General features: G+C 35.7%; 2 protein-coding genes and 1 long non-coding RNA gene across 4 annotated transcripts; 1 reads left to right on the forward strand and 2 right to left on the reverse strand.

Annotated features, from left to right (window-relative positions):
• Positions 1-178: 178 nt before the first annotated feature.
• Positions 179-23004, reverse strand: LOC136812679 (uncharacterized). The gene is made up of 3 exons (XR_010847383.1): positions 22947-23004; positions 539-641; positions 179-244 (listed from the first exon to the last, which is right to left on the reverse strand). It is a non-coding gene; the product is annotated as an uncharacterized lncRNA (long non-coding RNA).
• LOC136812677 (uncharacterized) lies at positions 896-6731 on the reverse strand. Of its 2 annotated transcripts, XM_067069203.1 has the most exons (7): positions 6458-6731; positions 5108-6037; positions 3864-4004; positions 3090-3252; positions 1805-2473; positions 1226-1516; positions 896-1118 (listed from the first exon to the last, which is right to left on the reverse strand). In XM_067069203.1, exons 1-6 carry the CDS (start codon positions 6668-6670, stop codon positions 1266-1268), a joined length of 2367 nt encoding a protein of 788 aa, XP_066925304.1. In that variant the 5' UTR covers positions 6671-6731; the 3' UTR covers positions 896-1118; positions 1226-1265. The 2 variants fall into 2 exon arrangements, with proteins under 2 accessions (XP_066925304.1, XP_066925303.1); XM_067069202.1 differs by having other exon boundaries at positions 896-1516.
• Positions 22927-25421, forward strand: LOC136812678 (uncharacterized). The gene is made up of 3 exons (XM_067069204.1): positions 22927-23069; positions 23622-23774; positions 24160-25421. The coding sequence occupies exons 1-3, from the start codon at positions 22937-22939 to the stop codon at positions 24648-24650; spliced, it is 777 nt and encodes a 258-aa protein (XP_066925305.1). The 5' UTR covers positions 22927-22936; the 3' UTR covers positions 24651-25421.
• The last annotated feature ends 333 nt before the right edge of the window (positions 25422-25754 follow it).

Consider the following 25754-nt stretch of genomic DNA (forward strand, 5'->3'; position numbering starts at 1 on the left):
AAAAAATCGTTAATTTTTAGCCTATATTAGGGGTTAGCATTATAGGGCCAACCCTTAGGATATGTAGAATCTTTCGTGGGACGCAACTGCATGTGATTGGTTCGAAAGTAGATAGGGTGTTAACTTTTTTGAGAGGGACCCCGCGAATTGGGCATAGCAAAAGTTTATCCACCGAAATCCACCAGTGCCAAGCAGTTTCTAAGGAGAAGCATACTGTAGAACTTTCCTCATTTCAATCCGGGCGCTATAGTGGAAACAATGCAAACTTGAAAAGATGAAGAACAAATGAGGTTGTTGTTCAAACAAATGAGGTTGTTGTTCAAATATTAAAGAAGTTCAATAGTTTTCAGGAAAAAACAATCTCGCCAGATCTCGCACAAAACTAAAAAAAAGGTCCATTTTATGTCCACACTAACCTCCGAGCAGATTCTGATACTCCGTGCATGGCACGTATTCACTCTAAAGACCATGGCTTGGCCATGGTTTGGCAAAAGGAAGTTCAATGATTTTAAAAAGAGCAATCTAGTTGCATGCTTACTGAAGATAATCGTTTGACAGGGTAGAGTTTTTTTATCTTGTAAAATCTTCCGGAAACCATAGAGGTTGATTTTGATTTGAGGAAGCAATGGTTAAGTTGGTATCTAGAAAAAAAGGAGAAATCAGATGTAAAAAGAATATTCTTCCAGCGACCTTTATTTCAAAGATGTTCGAAGTAAATGGCTACCAAAACTAGCAGCCCCAGGCAGATGAAGACAACTAATTGAAATACTTAACATCCTCCCCCCTCCCGTGGTTTAAAGTAGCTTTTTATGTCTGATTATATTTCCGAAAGAGAAGTACTATTATAACAAGTAAAAATAAAAACGGTCATAAAAGTTAAATAAATTTTATTTTCTATTTTGTATACAATTTGTAATTCAAAAAACAATAAATATTTTAATAAAACCTAAAAAGCTATGATAATGCGCTATATATAAAATCAGAAATTAAATCTACATATTTCCATAATTTGAAATCTCTATAACTAGAAAGTTTGCGTATCCCGTGCTTGTTCAATTTATAGAGGCTCAACTGTTCCTCTACGTCGTTAAGTTGATGAGCTGTCCATACTTTAAGAACTTTTCATGACGTAATGTTTGCGGTGTTTGCAACCAGTTTTATTGTTTAAATTCGAAATTAGTTTCAAACATCTGGTCATTTTTGTTGCTTCCGTATAAAACATTACGTCATGAATATCATGAATAAAGAACTTCACCATAAAGGTTTTATGCGATTTCATCTGTTCTTTTTCCCTCTTTACAATTCACTTTGTATGCGAATTCACATCTCCCGTTTTTCTTCGTTTCATCCGGTTGAAATTGTAAACCTGCCGGACATGACATGCGTATTGACCGGGCATTGGTGCATGCGTAGTAATTTGTACATGATGATGGATCCGGATAGATACCGTAACCCTGGTATTCGCAGAAGTTCCGGTGATTTAGTTGGGCCTGACTCTTTGGAATCAGCGCATTAACTGAAAATTAAACGAAGAGAAATAAGCTAAACTTGAACAATTAAGATTATATCACAGTTTATTTGAACTTAAAAAAACCTTAACTTAAGTTACAAATGGAACCCAAGGTATATGGTGAATCGTTAGCGCAAATAAAAAGTTAGCCCTCAGGTAATCATGTCTTAAAAGACATTACCGACCGTAGGTTAAAGGTAAAGGATCCGGCTATGGTGCGCAAGGTCATTCCAAAGACTTCGCACTTAGTACAAAATGTTACTTGATAAACCAAAAGTAATTAGTGACACTTACCTAGAATGTTGTCTGTGTTGCACTCATAATAAGAAGCATGGTCACACACGTTAATCCTTGGGTTGAATCCAGTTCCTTTCGGACAGACCATAGGCGTGGCCTTTCCTCCTAAGCTGCAAGAAATGAAAACATCGCATATTAAAGGCAGTTTGTAAAGCCCTGGATCACGATATCGGCAATATTTGTTGGCAATGATTTGAGCAGCTTCTGAAATGTTGAGAGGCTTGTTGTTTGGTTCTACCGACGATGGCATGGTCGGGATCGTAAATAATCCGTCGGAAATCGTGATCAGCTCGTCGGCTTTATTTGGGTTCGCTGTCGTCGTACCGATGGACGAGATAGAAGAGAAAGTATGCCGGGGTTGAAGCATTGGAGCTTTCGTAAAGGTTGTACTGCGTTGCCGTGTTTTATGAGAATATTTGCTAGTCGTGATGGGCACTGTCGGTGGGAATGTAGTGAATACTCGTTTTTCCCGATAATTTTTCGTCGTGTGGTGACCGTTGTGTGAGGTTTCCGAAAACTTTACGAGTAATTTCTCAACAAAGTTAGTTTCCCTTCGTCTTCTTTTCTTGTTGCTTCGAGCTTCTGATGATGCGAAAAGGATGATGCATTTGGCGTCATCTTGACTGTCTTCAACACAATTGAAAGTGATTGGTGTTGGTTGGTTTTCTATGGAGAGGATGGAAATCGATTTATTATAGTCCTGTAGCACAGTCAGATGTCTTCTTTTGCATTTTAGATTTACATTAACTTTTTTCGGTAAGTAAGGGGTTCAAAAGGGACTCCACTGTGCTCGAATATTTCGGGGCCATGCGAGGATCCCAGATTGACAAACTGTATAATTAACACAAATTATAAGCTTCTAAGCCTTGCGGAAGATTTTCCTTACACACGTTAACATAAAACGATTCCACCTGTATTACATTGCTACCTATTGGTAATTAAAAGAAAAACTACATATTGGTGGCGTGAAGGAAGGATTCAACTAAAGGTTTACATCACTTTGAATCCCAATCGTTTCCAATCCAGGCAGGGTGTTAGGGTAGCATGGCGATAGACTCTCAACCTTCACTGACAAATTAATAGCGAGTTTATGTATTTCGCTTTTGAGGACGGTAAAGTGACTGAAGCGATTTGGAATAGCCCGCAGTTTTGACCCGCTAAATCGAGGACGGTAAAAGTACTGATTTACCGTCGTCCTCAATCAGTCAGGACAAATTAGAACCTTGCCGCCTCCGTCGCAGAAAAATACACATACATAACTCGGTAATAATTATGAACTTACCGACATCAGGGTTTAGATCATAAACCCAACTTCCCAGATCTCTCCAATTATATTCATTGGTGAAAATTTCGAAGATTTTTGGAATATTGACGAGGTAATAAACACCACGAGAGAAAGCAACTTCGTCTGAAGGAGTATCTGGTAAAAAGCGACTTATCCCAACCTGAAATTGAAAAGAAAAACATATATACCAGCCAGGGTGTAGTAGGCAATAGTATAACCAAGTAAGTAAGAGTGAATAAAATAAGTAAGAGTGAATAATAAGAGTAAAATAAGTAAGAGTTATTTGGGTACTGAAATTTTTATTTCTTCACAAATACATCAAAAAATGTGTCTTCAAATCTTATTAAACAGGGGGCGACTAATTGTCGGAGGGACCTGAAATAGTACCTCTAAGTAACCCCAAAATGAAGCAATTATAGACTAAACCGACTTTATTTAGAGTAAAATAAGATATTCTTCTTTTGATGACTGAAAAAAATTCTCTTCAAAAGAGACTGAGGGAATCTTGTATAATGCATCGGGCGTAAGGGCGCGCAACTTATAGACGATCTTATCGTCTACACAAGATCGCTAAAAAGGGAATAGTTTAGGAGGTGTGATAAATTCGGGAGGAGTAAGCAGTGGTTTACAGAGGTGTTTACAATATTTGCTCCAAGCTCTACCGCCACTTATTCCCCGTAAACCGCCCTAACGCCCTGACTATGCACTTATACATTTTCTCGCGATTACTGACCCTCTAAAACGGACGATAGCATCGTCTACGCAACTTACCGAAGCATGCCCACAAGTTTGACCCTCTTCGTTTTTATTGACGTTAAAATTACCATTAGATGAGAGGACAGCATAATAGTTCTGTGCAAACCACTGTTCACCAACTTTGATGAGCAACGTCTGAAAGCTGTGGCGGTTACGCTTAAAAGTGAATAATAAACAGTAATAAACAGAATAGTGAATTGGATTATATGATTTATTTGGGTTCTTAAATCTTAACATAGTCCAAAGAATAAAGCACATGGTCTGAAAGTTGGGGTTGGGTTGTTTTAAATTTCGAGGTTGATATTTTTTTGCCCATCGATATTGTCATGTAGAAGATATTCAATTGACATTGATCTCAATGGTTAAGTTTTATTGAGGAGCAGATAAACATATTCGATAGACTCTCTAAATTAAGCTATCACATTGGATACATAGATTTAAAAAGCCCGAAGGGCTAAATGTCGTGTTTTAAGCCATCGCAGGCAAAAAAAGTGAATATCGGAAAAAATATTGTTGCTATTGTTTTCGAAAACCCGCAAATCTTATTATTGGTCAAGCGCTGAAATTCTATTGTAATGTCACGTGACTTAGATATAGGATTTCCTACCTAACCACGGCACACTTTTCAGCAAAAGTACGCCATCTAGCCCTTCGGGATTTATAAATCTATGATTGGATAGCCCAGATGGTATACCTCCTTCATTTTGAATTTCATGCATCATCATTCTAAAATTAAGATCTACATGTTTTTTTTTTATAAGCATTGCACTTATAAGCATATCTAGGCTCAGATATGGGGGAAAATTAAGCATATGGTAAGCATTACTTGAGCCTACGAAATATGTTTTTTTCCTGATTTTGGCTTTTTTTGGCTGGAATTTTACCGATTTTCAGTATTTCCCTAAATCTATGCTTTAGATTTAAGCATCCCCTCAAGCATTTTTCAGCCTTATTAAGCTTTCGATCTAAGCATTTCTGAGCCTGTTTTCGGATTTTTGTATGCTTATAAAAAAAAACATGTAGTGCACTTTGTGATTCGCCATCTTGAAAACGTTCAGTGCATTCTCAAAGGTTTATCTAGAGTTGACACTCTCTAACTCGACATTGTACTATTGGATGTGCTTCTTCATTCGATAACATTGAAAGTCACCGTCAACAAGAAACTCGTATAAGCGACACTTATGGAAATTCCATTCCCATTGAAAATCGATTTAGAGAGCGTCGACTGTCCAGACAAATACAAAGAAGAGTTAACTTACCCTTCCCAAACTATTGGTTTCTGCATCCGAATACATATCAAACCAAGTGAACGCAATCACCCTCTCGATTCTATCCGCTGTCAAATTATTACGTTGTTTGACGGTCACACGGTTCAGTTTTTTACCCGTCTCAAAAGCTTCTTTTAAATCTGTAGCAATATCTGGTAGAAACTTTACTGGGAATTGAAGAAGATTTGACGTGTCTTTGTCGGTGTCGGTGTTTCGCCGTGAGCGGTGGTTGTCTTCATCGACGACTATGTTTATGACAGGCTCGAAAGTTGTTGCAGATTCTGTTGATTGGTTGATAGACTCTATGCCGTTAGTTGATTGGTCATTTGATTGCGCCGTCGTCATTGGTTGGTCAATTTGTTCGTCTATTTGAGTTGATTCGGTTGTTATTGGAGCTTGACTTTCTGTCGGCATTGGTTGTATTGGAGTCGACATAAAACTACTGGCAGCAATACTTAGAGAAGGTGAGACTGATTCAGATTGTAATGAGATGGAGGATCCTATTGACGTAGGAATGCTTGAGAATGTTGACGGCGTAGATTTAACTGACGACGTTAGATCTTTAATCGAAGACGATGGAGCTATCACTGAAGACGTTGCAGAAATCACTTCAGAAGACGCTATATTTGACATAGCAGGTGTTGCCAGTAAAGCTGTAGACGTTATCGGCAATATGTTAACCGTTGTTGACAATATATCAGACGACACGGTCGGTATCGTCGTTATTGACGGTAATAATGATGATGGGGGTTCGACGACAGCATTTTTATTATATTCCATAATTGAAATCTTGCCATGGTCGTAATGACGCCAATAAGGAGCAATGAAATCCAAAGTGGAGTCAGGTCTTTGTTGACATCGAAGAGTGGATATTTCTCTCGCGGTTGATGGGTCAAAGGTGAGCACACCACTGAAATGAACCTGTACATTTCGTGTGAGAAAAAAAATTGTTGTGGTCAGAAAAATGGTTTATATAATGTAACTTCTCAGTCAGGAAACTCTTTTACCTCTATTAATCTTCTTTGCACGTTTCTAAAAAACAATACAATATACACCTTTTCAACCGTAGCCACCAATTGCAGCGCGGGCATTTTTTGTCTGCTTTATCTCACTAAAACCGTTCCAGTCCTTTTTTCGCACCTATAGACAATAGAAAATGTTTAAAAAAGGATTGGATCGAGTTTAGGGGGATAGTTAAATAATTAAGAGGCACGCACCTGACCGCTCGATTACGGTCGAAAAGGTGTATTCAATGATGGTGAAGATGAATTGACTCAAAAAAAACCATTCGTCCAGAAAATAAGAAAAGGTTTTAATAATACTTATCGTTAAATGACTTACAAATGCAGTTCGACTTGGCGTACCAAACATTTTGAAATCATCACCAAGATCGCATTGTATAATTCTTTGGTTAGATCGGCCACTGGTTTGCGAGAAATCCAGCTCTTCACCAAATCCACCATCAAGATCACGATATAGATCTCTTACTGCGTGGCAAGACATACAGAAAATGTATAAAAGCACTGCTTTGCAATATGACATTACCATTTTCATTATGGTTTGACTTTTGCCGATTTATTTTGAAGAAGTTGTTACTATGGACTTTTGCATTCCTAAAAACATTTGAGAAATTGAAGATTATGATGAGACGCTATGATAGCTGTTAGAGAATACTCCAAACATATGTGATTTCTTACGCTAAAAAACAACTCTTCGGGCAAACACAGAGGTTTCCATCCATCCCTTACTAATTGAGATCGAACTAGATTCATGAAACACCAGCGTAAAGACGGTGTGGAAAGATTATTAGAGATGGTTTTAAAACAATCTTTTCAATGAAATTCCCCGATAATATTGGGGACAACAACATTATCAAAATCAACTCTGAGCTCACAAAATTAAAACAAATTCCTATTAAAGAATTTCTAACACTATCCAAAATCCATCAAAGAAATCAACCTTACTACTACTTTAACTACTTTCAGTCGACCATTTCTGCACCATTAGCAAACATTAGGAATGGTATCTTCCCACAAAAATATTTCTTTATATGAAAGTATGATTACATAATGGTGATCAACAGAAACAAACATTTGACACAAGAAATGTTCACCCCATGGTTTAATGCTGGTGGATGTCCTTGCTGGCATCCGCCCAAAAGTAATACGTATTTTCTTTTTTTATAAGAATACCATATTTGATCAACAACACGCATAAAACACTACTACACCCAGGGCTTGGCTAGAATCTTAACAAATGAAACGCTCGCTGAAAAACGGCGATGAATATTATGAAACCCTTTCTGGACGCACGAGCCGAGGGGTGCCCAATACTAATGGCTATACTTCAAACGAGGATATCTCGGCGCGAAGCGTCGTGCGAAATATTTTGATTCTTTTTTTCAAAAAGTGCCTTTCTCTCGTCCGGAAAGGGTTAAGTATGAATCCAAAACATCGCTCACGTTGAAAGAAAATGTCTAGGCTCGACCTACTAAAAGCTAGACCAACCTTGGTTCTTATAAACCAAACATAAAAGCTTTCAGAGTCTTCCTTATGAATATAAATTATGCTAATGGCGTAGAAAATAGTAGTAAAAGAGGAATTTGGCGGTAATTATCTTGTAATACATTAGTTTCTATATGACAAAACTTGACGAAAATGATAAACGTTTATGATGATGTAATCTTTCAAAAGTGGAAAGTTTAGAAACAGTTTTTTTGCGGCAAGGTAGGCGACAAGGTAGGCTGGTCCTAGGCTTTCCTAGTTACCTTTAAGAGGGTTTCTCATGATCTTTGGGCTCCTGGCTCTCGTATGTACAAAATGCTTCCATTACAAATGATCATTTAACATTGGATTGGAATAAAGGCAGGAGTAAAAAATATCATTTTGATGACGTCAGTAGATTCTTTTCCGTAAATAATGATGATCAAGGAATAATTAACCTGCTATAATTACATTCTTTAATTAAAAACAAATTATCTTCAAGCAATGCTTCGAGATTAATTTCTTCAGTCTTGATGGGGGAAGGGTTGGGACGTTTCAAATGGAGTCTCAGGAGGGGGTACCGTTCGAAAAAAGGGCTGACTCCGCTCCTCCGTGAACCCCCTCCTGAGACTCCATTTGAAAATAAATCGTCATAATCCAAGTAGTACATGTTTTTTATAAGCATTTCACTTATCAGCATATCTAGGCTCAGATTAAGGAAAAAATTTAAGCATATTCTAAGCATTACCTTGTATTTTCCTGATTTTGCCTATTTTTGCTTTGGCTTGGATTTTACGGATTTTCGGAATTTTCCAAAAATTTTGCTTGGGATATAAGCATCCTTAAGCATTTTTCAGCCTTTTCAAGCCCTCACCCTAAAAATCGAAGTAGGGCCTGCTTTCAAATTTTTGTATGCTTATAAAAAAACATGTAGTAAAAAGTATGTTAACATTTTTGAGCCAAGTTATACTATCGTGGTCAATGTGCCAGTCAATCCATTGAGCTCAAAGTCCGAAAGGGCTAGGGAGGAACCTTCAACCCTTCTCAAGCAAGGAAAAGAGAAGCTAAACACTATAAAACACTATCTAATTGGATAAAGATCAGTTTTTAAGGTTTTTATCTTATAAAAAAATAAGCCTGCAAAAAGGTGAGAGGGCCTCCCGTGATGGGTCCAGGGTTCACAACAACGTAACACAACTAAATAAAAATAGCTGAAAAATTCTGGGAAATTGAATAAGCAATCAATCCACCAACCCATTCGATAGAAGGAATTCAGCTTAATTAGCTGGTCTGCAAAATGTGTCATAGCATTCCAAAAGCTAAGCATAAAAAATACAACCCGTCATTATTGTTATTATTTTTATTATGTCACCACTACCAAGAAATGAATAAAAGAGATCACATGACGATAAGTTTTTGCCACCGCACCATTTTCACGGCTACTCGATTTAGTCTGTAAAATACACAGTATTTCTTGTTGAGGCATACTTTTACGAACTGCCTCTTACAAACAACCGTTCAAACCAACCACCCGTAAACTCAGAATCACAAACTACCTCCCTGTGTAGGGAAACCAATTTTCTAGTCATTTTATCGAGTAAAGAGTTTGTGAAATTCCTACTAATGAACAGGCATTTTAGTTTGGCCCGGCGAACGGCAAATTCGCCGGTCTAAAGCACGGAAAAAATACAATTCGCCGGTTTTGAGTATTCGATTTGCCGCCTCATCAAGTGCATATCAATGCTAATCAATGCGTTTGTTGAACTAAGAATTCGCCGCCTAAATTTGCCGAAGTTAATTTTTTAATCGCCAACCAATCAAAAAAATCTAAATCCCTGAAAAGAGAAAAAGCAGCAAAGCTTATTATCCATCTCAACTCACTTCTTGTTACAAGAAATGAGGTTCAACCTTTGACAAAATTTATTTCAATGTGAATAATTATCGGCCGGCACCCGTTTCAGGAAAGATGTGATCAGTAAAATTGATGAAAATCCTGTCCTGTCCATACAGATGATGTAAAAAAGAAATGGACATATTTAACGATGTTCGAGATTAGAAGAAAAATCTTTATGATGGTTTTTTTAATAAGATTTAATACCCTCATTTTTCACTTTCATTCGACTTTTTTGAAAAGTAATGTTTTAGCATTTAGACTATAACTTTAGATCTTGGTAACCAAATTTGACAAACGGCCCATCAAAATTTAAGTTTATCGTTCCTCTTTCCAATGCAAAAATATTGATTCTTTAACAGTTTATAGAACTCGAGAAAAATCACTTCAAAGAGGACTTTTTTCTGGGACACCCGGTAGTGTAGGTCTTCTACGTCAATTTCGCTTGGTTAAAAGCCCACAGATTAGAGTTTCGTAATGTGGTTTTTGTTGCAGATAGGGACAGTTTTGTTTTGTTGTTTTGGTTTCGGAGCGAGGAAACAGAGCAGTTCCATTCCGATGAAAATAGTGGAGCGTAACTGTTTCAAATCGTTTTGCTTTCTTTTTTGACGTTTCAAATATGTTGTTTCAACATACTGTTTCGGAACCGTTCTGTTTCGAACTGTAATGTTCACAGTCTACAACCAGTAACAAAATACGTGGCAATTTCTTGAAAATCCCTTCCCTTTTAATATCAGTGTTGATGTGAGCTTTTTAAAAGGAATTAAAAAGGAATATCTTTAAAGCGTAAAACTATTTGAATAATTTGGCGTGCAAAACTTTGAGCGTCATGATTGAGAACCTCGTTAAATTAAGCTAAAAAACTTTTTCGCCGATGTTGTCAATTTGCTTTGCTTATTATTTTCCAGATTAGTAGTGCTGTTCTTTCACAATATCCAGCTGTAATTGGGCTGTTCCATTAAAAACCATACAGGGGGTGGACGAACCTTTGTAAGTCAAAAATAATTATTGAAAATGTTTGCTTGTCCCTTAGAAAATTTCAAAAATTTCAAAAATACGCTTCGAAACATTCTTCTCACACCTTAAAGTGAGGGTGGACGAACTAAAAAATCAATCTTTTATCCCCTGGAAATATTAGAATAATTTTTTACCCCCTATAAGAAAAATGACAAGCGATACTTTTATGGACCTACCTGGTAAAACATGTACATCTAACTATGAACATTATAATGAAAAAATGAAAATTTAAGGCAGCAATAAATTCTTTAAAACATGAAAGGTATAAATCCATAAAGCATAAAGTGATTAAATCTTGAAAGAGACAAACAGTGTTTATTAAAAGAGCAAAAAAATACTGACACTATAAACAATCATTCAGAAATAAATTAAAACTGAAGTAACAACAAACTTGATTTCATTTTTCAGTTTTCATTTCATCATAGATTGCGACTTATGTGGCGGAGTTGGGGATGGGGAAGGGGGGAGCAATTACAAACTTAATTCTATTTATTTACTTAGTCCTATATATACATTTTACATTTAAACAAAATATACATTAAAATATACAGTTGAATTACCGAATTTTTAATTATCAATTATGAAAATTCTAAGAGTATGGAATGAGGTTAACAAAAATAGCAAAGTGATCACTGAAAGGAGATGGCATCCACCCTGCTGCATCGGAGCAATTATTTTGGAAGATGAGATCTAAGATATTTCCATCGATATGAGTGGGATATTGACAACGCTGGTGAAAGATATGCGGTGGTAATAATTCATTCAGATCATTTCTGTTATCAGGCAAGTTGAAATCACCAAGAACTACTGTCGAGTATGTGGCAACGTCAATTTGCTGTCCAATTTGATCGAGTTCGATTTGCAGCGATTGTATAAACAAAGGAATTGAACTTGCCGGAGGTCTGTAAATTAGAACGAGTAGAATATATTCACCATTGACCATGACCAAAGACGGAAGTAATTCTATGTTACTAACTGTATTTAATAACTGAATTATTTGAACATGATTCGTATCATAAGTTATTGCTAGTCCATGTTCTGTTTGTTTGTGTAATGTTTTCCAAGTAGATAAGTTTGGATTATCCTCCACCCTTTTGGCAGTATTTCTACCAGTTTCTGTAAAACATAGCAAGCAGCATCTAGAGGTGTAAATTTCTTGAGATAGGAAATGCTCAATATGCATATTCCATGATCTAATATTGAAAAGACACAAGTTTGGACCGTGCATTCTTTCCAACGGATGAGTTAACAATAAAGCCTTATTCGATCTCATTTCCTCCATTGCTTTTAGGGCCTTATTATTTACAACAATATGTTTATCAGGCTTGAAATTCAATAAATGTATATTGTTACTAGATGTGGCACGAGAAAGTAGTGTGTATAGAAGCCCTGGTCAAACTGGTGTTAACCCTTTCCCACTTCTAGTTGATTGATCTAAATTCCCACTAGCGTATTCCAATGTACTACCTTGTGCTTTGTGGATCGTAGTAGCAAATGCAACAATCAATGGGAACTGTTTTCTTGTAATTTCGATGTCATTGAATTTGAAAGTTTTTGTTTCTGGGTAAATAGGAACGCATGATTTGTATTCATATTTTAATCTCGAGTCTTTCAGTTTGTTACCAGATGAGGGATTGTCAAATTGAACCAATATCATACCCGAGGGTTTGTTGTTTCTAAGCCCTTGAATGTATCGAACTATCCCGGTTGAGCCATTAATCAATTTATCTTCAACATCTTTGTTGATCGTGAGCATGACTCTAGCTCCAACACATATCGTCAATTCCTTTGGTAGCCCTGCAGTCTCATTGATTGGCATATCTTTCTTTAAGCTAACTTTAGTTCTTGACTCATCTTTTGCTAAAGAGGTATGTTTATTACCCCATTCTTTACATTGTCTCAAGCAAAGAGAATTTTGCTGATCTTTTAGTCGGTTAGTTATGTACATTTTCATGAAATTCTCAGGCCATTCAGTTGTATCAGTCTGTTCGAAAGATGAAATTTTTTCGATATCAGCTGACGTATGGTTACCTTCACGAAGCCTATTAAGTAATTCAGCGAATTCGGAATCTCCACTTTGTCTAACTATTTCCTCTAACTCGTAAAGTTGGAATTCGTTCCATGCAAATCTTAAACCTTTTGGGTCGTATATTGAGTTTTGACCAACAGGTGTCAACTGAAAAAAGTCTCCAATCAATAACAAGGAAATGCCACCAAACGAATCTTTATTTTCTTTGATATTTTGCAATCTTAAATTCAAATCATCAAAACTTTTGTCACCAATCATAGAGATTTCGTCAATTATAAGAATCCTTAAGTATTTGAATTTTACTCTCAGATTTTGCATATTTGAATTGCTGAGTGATTTATTAATAATGTATGTCCCCTTTCCATATATCGGTAGTTTCAACACTGAGTGCAAGGTGGTTCCGTCAATGTTTGCTGCTGCTTTACCAGTTGATGCAGTTACAAGAACAGATGGGTGTGTGTCACAATTTTGACCAGGCTCTTTCAAGATCTTTCTCAACTGTTCCGTCAAAGCTTTTACCAAGAAACTTTTTCCAACACGACGTCACGACATATTTGAATATGTAATTAAAAAAGTTTTGCTGTTTTTCGTTGAAATTAGAACACATATTGTAAAACAAATCACGTGGTATAGCAGGATTTTGATTTGTCACAGTAAAAGGTATCAAGGGGTTCTCATTCGATTCGTTATTAGATTCATTGTCTTGATCAAAGTCTATTAAATCTGGATGAAATACACCATAATCGTTGCCTTGTTCATCTTCACTGCTACTTTCTGAGTCAGAGTTATCATAAACGGGTATTTCGTCCAGGTCTATTTCATTTGGTTGGTTAAAATTAGAATCATGTTTTAAAATGTTTGGCATAATCACCTCTTCAACTTCAAAGAATTTTTCTTCAAATGTTGCACAATCTCCTTTAATGGTATCTTCATTTTCCCAAGGCATGTATAATTGGAGAAGCACACGGTAGTAATTATTTCTATCTTGAAGTTTACTAACTTTATGATATCGGATTACACACGCGCGGCTTCTTTTTCTCATTTTCCCCATGCCATTTTTCAATGTAATTGTTTTGGATAATTCAGCATTAATCTCGATAGTTTCTGTTTCATTGTCAGATTCAATTACTTCATCTTCTTCTTCATTTTCGTTTTTCTTTGGATAAGTATACGTGGAAGCAAAGTCAGCATAGCACATGTCTCTTAAGTTATTGGGACGATTAGCATACTTGTCAATTAAATTCTTTTTGTAAACATTTTTGAATTCTGGATCGAGTTTAGCTAGCTCGGATGGGTTTTTTAACATCCTTAATCGCTTTTCTTTTGGTCCTGATGGAATATATTCAACATCAATATTCGAGGTTCGCATCTTTAAAGACAGAGTCCTTTTTATCGCTTCATGAGTCGATACTTGACGTTTAGTCAAAAACACATTTCCTATAGCACGCAATTTATCCTTTACAGCTTTTCCAGATGCCTCTTTGTGTGCCTTTTGCATAAGTTCACTCATATTTCTTTCTGGTTTGCACATGTAAGAAGTAATATACGCTAACACCGCATACATATTTGTAACGTATTGAATGTTCATGTTTGATCGTAAAAGGCTAATTATGACAGTATTGTATGGGCCGATGTTAGTTTCATGAGGTTCCCTTTTGTAAATCACAGTCAACTTTCTTTGCACAATATCTAATGCAGAGAAATATTCATCTTTTGAAAGATCACAAGATAATAATAAATCATCAAGAGTAACACTTTCAATATCTGTACTGCAATTATTAATTTCGTCAAGTACCTTATCTAAAATTCTTTTGCTTTGTCTATACTCATTTTTATCAATGTATTTTCCACGTATAATACGAGTTTCTTCACAAGGTGGCCAAGGTGCTTTAAACCTACATCTTGATCCACTTTTCTTTCTACAAGTAAATGTGTGATGATGTTTTTGAACTGTGTTAACTAGATGATAGAGCTCAGGATATTTTTCTTTATCCGGTAGCTGACACGTGATATATTTGTCAATGAAATCGATAACCTCGTTGTCTTTGCTACTGTCTCTCTCATTGATTTTAGGCGCATCTTTAATATGGACTTGTGAATGGACGTGTTCCAGCCCCGTACGATGTTGAAATTCTCTTCTATCATCATAATTTAGAATCTGTCCTATTGGATGTATGCCGCTCATGAGCATCTTTGGAAAAACTTTATTGAAAATGTGATCAATTTGTCTGGCTACTGTGACAGGGTTTCTTTTTAAATATTGAACTTTTTCACTCCAGCTCATATTATTCACCTCTTCATCTGTTAGATTTTCTCCGTATTGTGTAGCGACTACTTTGATAATATTAGTCCATTTAAATAATGCTGCACTCCATGTAAGAAAGTATGTGCTAGGTCCAAACACACGACATTTAGCTAAAACATCCAACATCATGTTATGGCACCACTGTGGAGTTCCTCTAATATTCTTGAATGAGTTTTGGAAAATTTGGTCATCATTTATCATTTGTCTAACGTTATCAGGGTTGGTCAATGATCCTGCAGAAATATCACTTTGAAAGTGTTTTTGCTGTGAAAAACTGATTGCACTAGCAACATTCGAGCTTTCCGTCCAATGCAAAGCGTGAAATATGTACTGAGGATCTGAAGCAAATCTATCATCTGATGATTTCAGCCTGGCATGGACATATTTTATTGGAGTTATATTCCTATCTCTAGGCGTATTGAAGTAATTCTTAGCATCAGGATAGTGCCCTGGAAAAGCTAATGCTTCCCAATCTGGTTCAGAATAGAATGACACAGGCATTTCGTTTTCGCACGGTGCAATATTGACAATTTCATCAGATGATACAGGGGCGGGTTGTTTATGAGCAATCTCAATAGCTTGTTATCTTTAATTTGTTTTTCGTGATTTTTATCATTGCCTTCAATGTTATCATCACTATCACTTTCATCATCTTGCTGAGGTTGTGCATTTTTATCAGTAAGTAGTGACCATAATTCAGGGTCTCTTCTCAAACTTTCATCTTCCCATCTCGCATTAGGTACAACATTCTCATAAAATTTATTTATTTCAACTAACTTTTCTAAAGCTTTTGTAACAAATGCAGGTCGGATATTTTGTTTATTCACATAGCTTTTATCTGTAAGACGTCGCTTTAAAGCGAGTGATATTAAAAATTCTTCACTACAAACTCTTGGTAAAATCTTTTGAATTTTGTCTAGATTTGCCGGAACCATTACGCACTGCCCTTTGAGACCTTGCTGTCCACCTTTATGTTTTGGTACAATAAACATGAAGGGAATAATTTGCGACACAAGCATCATTTCTATGGGACACAAATTATCTAATTCAGGAATTCTAGGCGATAGCTGTAACTTATTTGTCTGTGCTTGCATGGGTAACTTATCTTTTTTAATTGCTTTATCGCACGGGTAACAAATCCAATAAATCTTTTCCGGGTCACAATCTTTATTTAAAATATCACATTTTGCAAACATCGCAAATTCTTCATATTGCTTATGGAGAAAGTTCTTACCATTTCCTTTATATTCCCACTTAATGCAAATGTGACACTTATTTGTCGGTCCTTCTTTTATTGCAGAATCAAAATTTTGTTTTAAAATTTCAAACGCTTTAGTTAAAGTTATTGACGGATCAACCATACTAGCATTTTGAACTTTTTCAAACTCCTTTTGTTGTTGCGCTGTATGAAAACTTCGGTAATCTTTCATTTTTTCCCGAGCAGATTTTCGAACCTTTTCTTTTTCAAATTCGTCTTGATTATCCCTTAAATTCTTCTTTCTGGCCTGGTCGGATTTTCGAACCTTTTCTTTTTCAAATTCATCTTGGTTATCCCTTAAATTCATCTTTCTTGCCTGATCAGATTTTCGAACCTTTTCTTTTTCAAATTCGTCTTGGTTATCCCTTAAATTCTTCATTCTTTTTTGAGCAGATTCTCTCTCTTGCTTCCTTTCAAATTCGTCTTGATTATGCCGAAAATTCTTCATTCTAGCATGGTCAGATTTTCGAACCTTTTCTTTTTCAAATTCGTCTTGGTTACATCTTGTTTCTTTCATTCTTTTTTTAGCAGACTCTTTCTCCTGTTTCCTTTCAAATTCATCTTGGTTATGCCGAAAATGTCTCTTTCTAGCTTGGTCACTTTTTCTAAACAACCTCTTTTTGACATCAGCCATATTATATCGTACATCTTTCATAGCGTTTTTCTTTGAAGAAGTTGATAATGTTCGCTTTCGCTTAACCGGAGTAAAAGGTTTATCGGGAGTGCTTCTGGATTCAGTAACTTTACGATTTTGTCTATTAAGTTCTTTAAGAAGGGAATTTCTCAACATTGTTTCAGAGGTGAGATTTTTTATCGTTGCAAAGGATTTGAAAGGGTTGTCTACAGCGGCATCAAGATTAGCATGTGTGACTTTAGAAGTTGGATTTTCATTACCAGTACTAACTATGTCTGGAGAAGGAGAATATTGAGAATCAGAATGGCTTTTGTTTCCAATAGGTGTTGTGGGTATTTCTCCATTAATTTTTTTGTAAATCAAAAGATACGGAACACTACGATCATCAACTTTATACTGAGACTTAACATTCGGAATGGGTACAACACTCTCATCGTCAACTCTATACCAAGTTTCTCCGTATTTTACGACAGCAGTATAATGGCCACTGTTAGCCGAATTGCCATGATGGTAAACGATTGCTTGCAAATGAAGCTTTCCCAGCAGAACATTCTCAAATTGTGTTTCAACGTTTAAGTTGGGGGCTAGCTTTTTAGACACGAAAGTATCCTGGTCAAACCCGAAAATAACTAATTGAATAACTAACACATTAGAAACATTGAATAAAGTCCTGAATTTTTTGGCAACTGTACGAACGGGACAGTGAGAACACTCGTAGGCTTCTTGGAGAAATTCTCCATATGGGTCATTAACCATTTTCGAAACTGCATTTTCAATAGAATTTCTACTGAAACGGTTTGGGAGCTGTATTTGGCATATATTATCAGTGACCTCTTTGTTAGAGAAATTACCGCAAGTTTGACATAAAATTGATTCTGCAAATGATATACAGAAAATACTATCATTGGGCACAAACTGGTCTGCTGTTAGAGGATTTACTTGATTAAAAATATGAAGCATACATTCTTGTGCATCAAACTGTTCTCGGAGAGTATGGTTATAATGTGGTAATTCTATAGATTTGATAAACTGATATGTTTCCAATGGGTTTTCAGAGGATTCGATTTTGGTAAAAAGTTCTTTGATTGCAAGTTTTATTGGGCTATCGACATCAAGATTAAATACAGATTCGCGAAAGCTATCAACAGAATATAATGCTTGAGTCACAGAATTGAAAAAGCAAACATTTTGACCCAAATTTTTCAGTCCCAGTGGTATAATTCTTCCCTGTAAATCAGAGAATGGAATCAAACTTTCATTATTTTTTGCATTTGACGTTTTAAGTGGTATTCCTTTAAAACCCTTATTTGTATTGGGTGTACCTTTGGTCTACCTCTACCCATTATTTTGTTAGATAAACAAAACTTCAATCTTTCAATTTCAAAAGTATGTCCAAATGTAGTATTTTCAGTTCGTATTCTCAGTATTCGTAATGATCGTAATGAGCGTAATGAGCGTAATGACAGCCAAGAGGTGACTCTTTGGCAAATGATTCAAATACCCCTCCACCGCTTTATAGGTGACACCGGGCAATAAATCAATCCTATTTACAACAAAAAATATGTTTTTTTTTTTTTCTTTTTTTTCCTTTTTTTTTTTTCTTTTTTCTTTTTTTCTTTTTTTTCTTTCCCTTTTTTTACTTTTTCTTTTGGTTTTTTACTTTTTTATTATTTTTTTTCGCTTTTTTTTCTTCTTTTTTTTCTTATATTAAAAATGATCTAGGTTTCTTCTTTCTTCTCTAGCACTTTTCTTCTTTCTTCAAAAGATGTTTTCTTGAATTTTGTTGATGGGGCGTTTGTTGTCAGTGATTTTTGCTTTCTCTGAAACGGCTGCTTCTATCAAAGAATTGAATCTGCAACTTTAAAATTTTCGTTGATATGATTCGTTGGCAGAAATTGGTTATATTGGTATAGTTATCATTAATTTTGTACCTTGGTTTTAATAAGTATATCTAGCTCTGAAACGATAAAATTAGCAATATTATATAGTAGTGCTACAACCTACAATATAGAAAAATGATTAAATGATTTCAAGTCCCTTTCAATTTAAAATAAGAGACACACAACATTGTATATCGAGTGTATTTCTTAACAAAAATAATAAAAATTTATAAGTTACTACATATGAAAATATTTTCTCCACTTCAACTCTCCTCTCTTAAATCACTTCTTGTAAATAGCTATGTGCTCATCTGTTACTTCACGTATTTTTAAAACTAAAAGGAGAATCTGTTCTCCACCAGTTGCTTGATAACAATAAAAACAAATTAGCTTCGTTGAAAATCTTTCTAAATTCTCTACGATGGAGTTTTCTTTTTGCTAACGCGAGAAAGATTTTTTGCAAACATATCATCTTTCTCTCACTCCTTTCTTCATTAAGCAAAAATCTATTCACCAAATGAGTAAAAGATGTTTACATACGCTCATTTTCTCTATTGTGACAAGATTTTTTGTCTTTGGTTTCTGAATTTTTCATCTAGCTTCTATCAAGGTTTTTTATCGGACATAAGTAAATTATGACCTGAAATATCTTTATTTGGTGATTATCGTTTCAGTCAGATTTTAACACCCCTGTCTCACAGCAACGGTGAAACTTTTTCCCTGATCGCACCGTGACACTTTCATCTTTTTATTTTAATAATAACAATAATAATTTGGATAAGAACATTGATCTATGCTTACAACTAGTGATTCTTATAGATAAACATGCGTTTTTCAGCCAAAATAATTTTTTAATGAAAATCTGCTTGAGTCAACTTTTACCTATGATGGTACCCTTTTTTCATGCAAAAAAAGAGAAAAATTAAATGATCCAATTTTTCACTAAGTCCAAAAAACCCTATTTTTCAGCCATTTTTTGGCTGCAATTAAGCCAAAAATTTTTTTTTTCAAAATCGGGCTCCGTCACATTTTGACCATCGCCATTTTGCACCTTTGTACCAAAAATCAAAAGATTCCTATGATTCAATCCTGAGAAAAGTTGGTAACAGACGAACGAACGAACGGACGGACGAACACAGGTTAATTTATAGGACCTCCACCGGGGTAGGTCCAAAAAGAACACCCCCTGGAAATTTTTCTCAGATTATCCTCTGGAAATGTTCAACCACCCCCTGTATGGATATAAAATGGAATGGCCTATTTTTCCAATAATACTTTGCTATATCGAATGCTACAAGGCAAATAAAAAGCACAACAACAAATGACAATGAACTCCCACTACAATAGACTCGTTAAAACCACAAGATGAAAACATAACATAACATCATTTTGAAGAGCATTTTTTCTGGAGTTTCCTTTCCTCGGACAAAAAGTAGACTTTTTGAAAGTTTCTTCTTTTTAACGCTACTTAAAAGTCATCCATATCGTTTTTTGAGAGCTTTCGATTGGTATAACAAATTTTTGGAGTCTGAGGTTTTGCCTGTGACTTCAGTTTTCAGGTCTTTAAAAGATTCCTAGGCCTTAGTAGAAAGCCCCCCACGCGAAAAACTCTTTGAAATACTTCATTCTTTGAAATGGTCTAGGCTTTTTGCGTCGCATTAAAGATGTCATTGGTCCTTTGGGTTTGTCCCCTACTATAAGGGCCGTAAAGAACGCGAAAAACTTCCGAAAATCACTAAACAGGCGATAACGGACAGCGTAAAAATGCCGATAAGGTGCTGCAAAATACTGATCTTAGGTTGACAGAATACTTCTCAGTGTTTTTCCTTTGTTTTTGGTAGGCTGGCGAATGAAAAATTAATTCTGGCGATTTCTAGATTCTTAGCCGGCGAATTCTTAGCAAGCCCAGTGTATTGATTAGCGTAAATATGTACTTGAGGCGGCCAACCGAATTTTTAGACCAGCGAATCGTAATTTTTTTCGTGCCTTGGATCGACAATATAAGAATCCTGCTCTTGCAAGCAAACTAGCTAGCTAGGGGGTCAATTCGACTTTAGTTCTAGTAGTGAATTTTGGACTGGTAAGTACTTCAACCGACTGAAGACAAATGAAGGTATATTAGGGCCCCCATAGTAAGCAGACTGGGAGTGAGGTGAGAGGGTGTGTCAGTAAAGTCTGGTCAAATATGCTTTTTTTTAGACAAGGTTGGAGAAAAAACTTGTTGGTCTCAATAATTAATTAAACACACAAAAAATCGTCAAATTCTATGGAAAAGAACCGAGTATTTGTTGAAAGTAACAAATGCCTACGAACTAACTAAAAGAGCCCGAAACAAAGAAGGGTAAATAATTAACAAAAGAGTGTACTATTGAAACGGTTGGCAGACGATATCATCCACCAGGATGCAAGTGAAATTTTTCAATCTGTGGACCTAGACGGGGGTTCAGTTGGGAGCTTTGTTAATTAAGGTCTGTAAATTTGCACGCTATAACTATTTGTGAATGTTAGCATTCTGCTATGTCTCGTTGGCGCAAGCGGTTGGGCATTGGGGTTGTAAAACAAGGTTGCTTACATTTGGTGGTTAGAGCCGGGATAGGAGACCTATTTCACCGGTACGGGAAAAATTCAGAAAAATACTTAGAAAAGAGTTAAAAACACTTGAAAAAGTCAGATAATCAGGATAGAAGATAGAAAAGTAGAAAAATAGGGGGAAAATAAGAGACGATGCATCCTGGTGGATGATATCGTTTGCAAACCTATTGAAACGATAATTCCTATTTTATTTAATTTTGATTAAATTGGAAGGAAAACAGTTCATTGACATCCTCCAGTGAATAGCTGTAGATACTTGGTAATCATTTGTTGGCAGCAGATAGCATTTATTTGGAGAAGGAACAAAATTTGATGACAACTTGATATCATCGAAAGCTAATTAAGATATTTAATCCTTGTTTGTGTAAAATTATCATATCTATTATTGACGTCACATTTGGAGCACCATATCCAAAACAACGTGCTTTGTTGAATCTTGTTTTTCTACAAATTCTAACTTGTAAACAAAACTTCCTTTTTAGGAGTTTTTTTCATGGATTAAAAGAATGACCTAAGCTTGCATCTTTGCTAAAAAGGTGCGCCATTGCACTAGGTTTTTTGCAAGGTGACCTGATTAGTAAAATACCATGAATCCGAAAATCAATCATATCATTTCTAAAAATCTGTTTTTAAATGAACATTCAAGCGCAAAATACTTTTTTATTGCAACAATTTGGAATGAGGCTCAAAATGCCGAAAAACAATAACAATTAAATTGGGGTCCACTAGTAGCCGCTATTCGCTACTATCCGACAAGCGCAAAGCGATAACGAACTACTAAAACAAGGTGGGTCGTTTTGTTTGAGCGTTTACTCGAACTCTCAAACATAAAACAGCAGGGGCGGTTAATAAATCTGTTCTTAGTATGCAGAAAATGAGTAAATGGGAAGCAGATTTTTTCACAAACATCTTTGAAACAGAGCGTGTTACTGAATAGTAATAACAGTTTATATGGGGAGAGTGTGTAATGAATAAATCTTCAGCAACGCGCAGGTGTTGTGGTTCCGAGAAACGTACTGGTAGAGTCTTCGAAGAGTCTTGGAGGTGGTATCTTTTTGTCTGGCGATGTTCATTCTTGAGTAGTTCGCACTCTCAGAGCTATCAGCTGTGGTATTTCATTTTGCATTTTTTGTATTACAGTATATACTAGGGGAGGAATAGAAATTCACTCTCAAGCTAATTTATGTTCGAGCAAATTTTTAAATTTCGATCGTCTAAACATATCTATGAGCCCCTCCCCCCCGCAATGACACATCTATGAAACTAAATTGATTACTTACCTCTTGCTAAGACAACAAATATCATGGTAAATTTGATTTATAGTGACTTTCAAATGTTTCAAATAATTGAATTTGATTTATAGTGGCTTTCAAATGTTTCAAATAACTAAATCTAAATTTTGTATTTCGTAATTCCAACTATCATAATCAAAAAGTTAAATTACCCTTTTAAATCTGTATCCCTTTTAAAATTCAACAGTGCTCTAAATACATATATGCAGAATTATTTTCCTAAAATCTAAACCAAACAACCTTCTAGGTAATATTTTTACAGTGTTGCTACTAACTATGAGTGAATTTTGGCTGAAATTATATCTTATTATTATCTTAATTATTATCTGAAATTTTACGTATTTTCTTGCAGAAATTTTTGGCAGATACACGCTTACAGTCAGTTACAGCATCTAGTCAAATTACAATAAATATTATTTTTTCAGAAAGAACAATAACAATGGAGATACCTTGTATGCTTCTCGTAATATTGAGGTGTACTTTTGAAGTTTGTTCTTTATCCATCCCTTCACCACCACTGGCATATGTAGACAAAGAAATGGAACAGAAGATTAAGTTTCATAAAACACAAGGTATGTTGACTGAACTGGTTTAGACACTTATGTCTACCCTTGACTTATCGACCCTTTTAACACCGGCCCTAATTTAGCGTCGGCCCTTTCATGCCTGTCCTTGTTACGCTAAGGCTCTATTTTTTCCATTTTCAGCCCGACCCTAATTCAATTCCAGTCCCTCAGGCAGGAATTAAATTGAGGTCGTACTAAGGACCAAGGACCGGCGTGAAAGGGACCAACGCCAGCGACAAAAAGCAACGCTAATAAATAAGGACCGGCGTATAAGGGCCGATATGGTAGTTTTCTTAACCTTAAAATTGATGAAAAATGTACTTAGCTCGAGGCTAATCAAAATCAACTATTAATTACAATTCTATCTATTAAGTTGATAAAAGATCAAATGGAATCACAAATTGGCAAATAATATTTGTGTGCCATTACTGTGCCGTTGCTCCGAAATGTTGTTTAAAAGTTCACACAATCAAGACTTCTTACTTATCAGCTCTTAGGAAGATCGACGAAAGGTCTTAAAATTCGCTTTATAGTTTTAAAAACGTTTAAAATCTTTAGATTGGATAGAATGGACTGCTTGGTCTCGTTGCACAGCCACACGCAACGAATGTCACAGCGGAAGTCAGTCCAGACAGCGGAAATGTATCTCTCCATCCGGCTGTTCTGGTATTTTCGAAGAAAGCCGGGATTGCCCTCAATCTGGTTGTCAAGGTCAGTAAAATAACGATTCACTTTCTTATTCTTTCTTAATCTTTCTTAATCTCACTGGCTAAAGGGAAGTATTCCATTTCTCATCCCCTCGCACAATTTCAATGGAATCTCGACAAAGAATTGTCTTTTGATGTCTGATTTTGAAAGACTTGACTAAAAGAGGTTTTTCAAGTTTGGTAAAGTTAAGTATCGAGCAACGTCTGCCATTATGGAAGCAAAAGTTTGATTTTTGCGAAGACTACAGATTCGAACGTTGGTGAAAATTACGTAACTTTGCAAAACATAAAAAGCATCTAAAGTATGAATGAGGCCTGTGCAAACAGCTACAAAGTCTAGGCTCCATTTGACTCTTATCAAACCCTTATCAATGATTTTTCTTTTTTAGATTACTTGCATCCGATGGCAACACAAGAAGTAATGCCAGCTTCCTACAGCTCCTTCATATCTCAAGAATGTGACACAGACATCAAATTCTCACTCAAAAGTCACCGAGCAAAAGCCATTCCACCCATGATCCAAGAACGGTTTATCGGGAAATCGGAACACATCCAAAACGGATATTTCAATAGTAAATATTTACCAGGTGATCCCGATAAAAAACTTCGGAATATGGTTAAATATTGTTTTGAACCACACAGACTTACAGCTGGCGAGGCTAGCCAATTATCTTATTTTAATCGGACTTCAAGGTCGTCATTATATCCGGAACAAAAATCGGATTATCCGGGTTCGAAACATGTTTCTGGGTTAAGTATTGTAGTGGACAACCATCAGAATCTAGTGGTAGCATATTTTGCTTTACCATCATCAACGTTGGGTTATCGGAAGATTTATTATAGACGTTGGAAAGGAATGGGCTTTGAGGAAGCAGTATAACAATTACTCAATAGAATAAAGAAGTCTGATTTTGAATTTCGAGGTTAATGTTACCATGATTATTATTATATTGCTAAACACCTTTTCGACCGTAGTCGCATGGTCAAGCGCGTGTCACTTTATTATTTAGTTTACCACCCTAAACTCGATCCAATCTTATTTTTACACTTTGTCTATTGTCTTTAGGTGCGAAAAAACGGTTTTAGGGTGGTAAAACGGACGAAAAAGTGTCCATGCGGTAATTGGCGGTATTATATTATTATTGAAACGCATTCATGACCAGGTAGATATTCAATTGACATTATCGTTTCGGTAAAAATACTCTTGACACTTGAAAACTGAATTGAATTGAATTGAAGATTATTGTAAGGTGTGCTAAGTGTGAAGAGGAGACGGAGAAGAAATTTAATTTACCATTCATGAATGGTCTGGAATCATAGTATACGATTGGAATTGTTCACTTTCTTTGCAACGGTATCGTTCTTTATGCGAAATTATATGACTTCAGTTTAATCATCGTTACTCAATAGCAAATTGAACCTTCAGCACGTCGGTATTTTCACAACATTTTCCACATATCAAGACAGTAATGAGTATTGCATAAGGGTGAAAATATATTATCATGGAACAGTCGATTTTCCAATCCCGCAATATTCTTCTTGAGCAGAATTAAGTTCTGATAGCTCTGCTCGATGCCGTAATTTTATTTTTTTTGTATATAAATTGTTTTTATCTGTAAAAATAAAGAAGAATAGAATTAAAAACTTAAAAGATTCTCAGCACTAAGGATTTGGGATGAGATGGAGTTTTTACAAGCTCTTATTTGATTTGGTTGGTCGTTAACCAGTAATAAAAGAATTTTATTACTTTTTTTAAAGAAAGCGTCATTTTCATTACTTCAAATGACCAATTATTAAAGTATCTTATAAAAACTCCATCTCATCTGAAGAATTTTCGCAGTGACATGGGGTGGGATGGAACCTTTAATAATAGGGCACCGTCGGGGATGATTGTCACGCTGAATCTACTGTATACTTAATCTAGGAGACAAAATACTGTCTGGGTAGTTTTCGAACCAAGATCTACGTCTACGTCCCGCATGTT

The sequence above is a fragment of the Clytia hemisphaerica genome, unplaced genomic scaffold (genome assembly GCF_902728285.1).
Source record: "Clytia hemisphaerica strain Z4C2 unplaced genomic scaffold, Clytia hemisphaerica genome assembly, whole genome shotgun sequence".
Lineage (NCBI taxonomy): Eukaryota > Metazoa > Cnidaria > Hydrozoa > Leptothecata > Clytiidae > Clytia > Clytia hemisphaerica.

Coding starts and splice junctions, on each gene's coding strand:
- LOC136812678 (XM_067069204.1), top strand. CDS start 22,937: ATGGAGATACCTTGTATGCTTCTCGTAATATTGAGGTGTACTTTTGAA. Junction 23,070..23,621: donor TAAGTTTCATAAAACACAAG/GTATGTTGACTG, acceptor TAAAATCTTTAG/ATTGGATAGAATGGACTGCT. Junction 23,775..24,159: donor CCCTCAATCTGGTTGTCAAG/GTCAGTAAAATA, acceptor TTTCTTTTTTAG/ATTACTTGCATCCGATGGCA.
- LOC136812677 (XM_067069203.1), bottom strand. CDS start 6,670: ATGAAAATGGTAATGTCATATTGCAAAGCAGTGCTTTTATACATTTTC. Junction 4,005..5,107: donor AAACCAATAGTTTGGGAAGG/GTAAGTTAACTC, acceptor TTCACTTTTAAG/CGTAACCGCCACAGCTTTCA. Junction 3,253..3,863: donor AAACTTGTGGGCATGCTTCG/GTAAGTTGCGTA, acceptor TTTCAATTTCAG/GTTGGGATAAGTCGCTTTTT.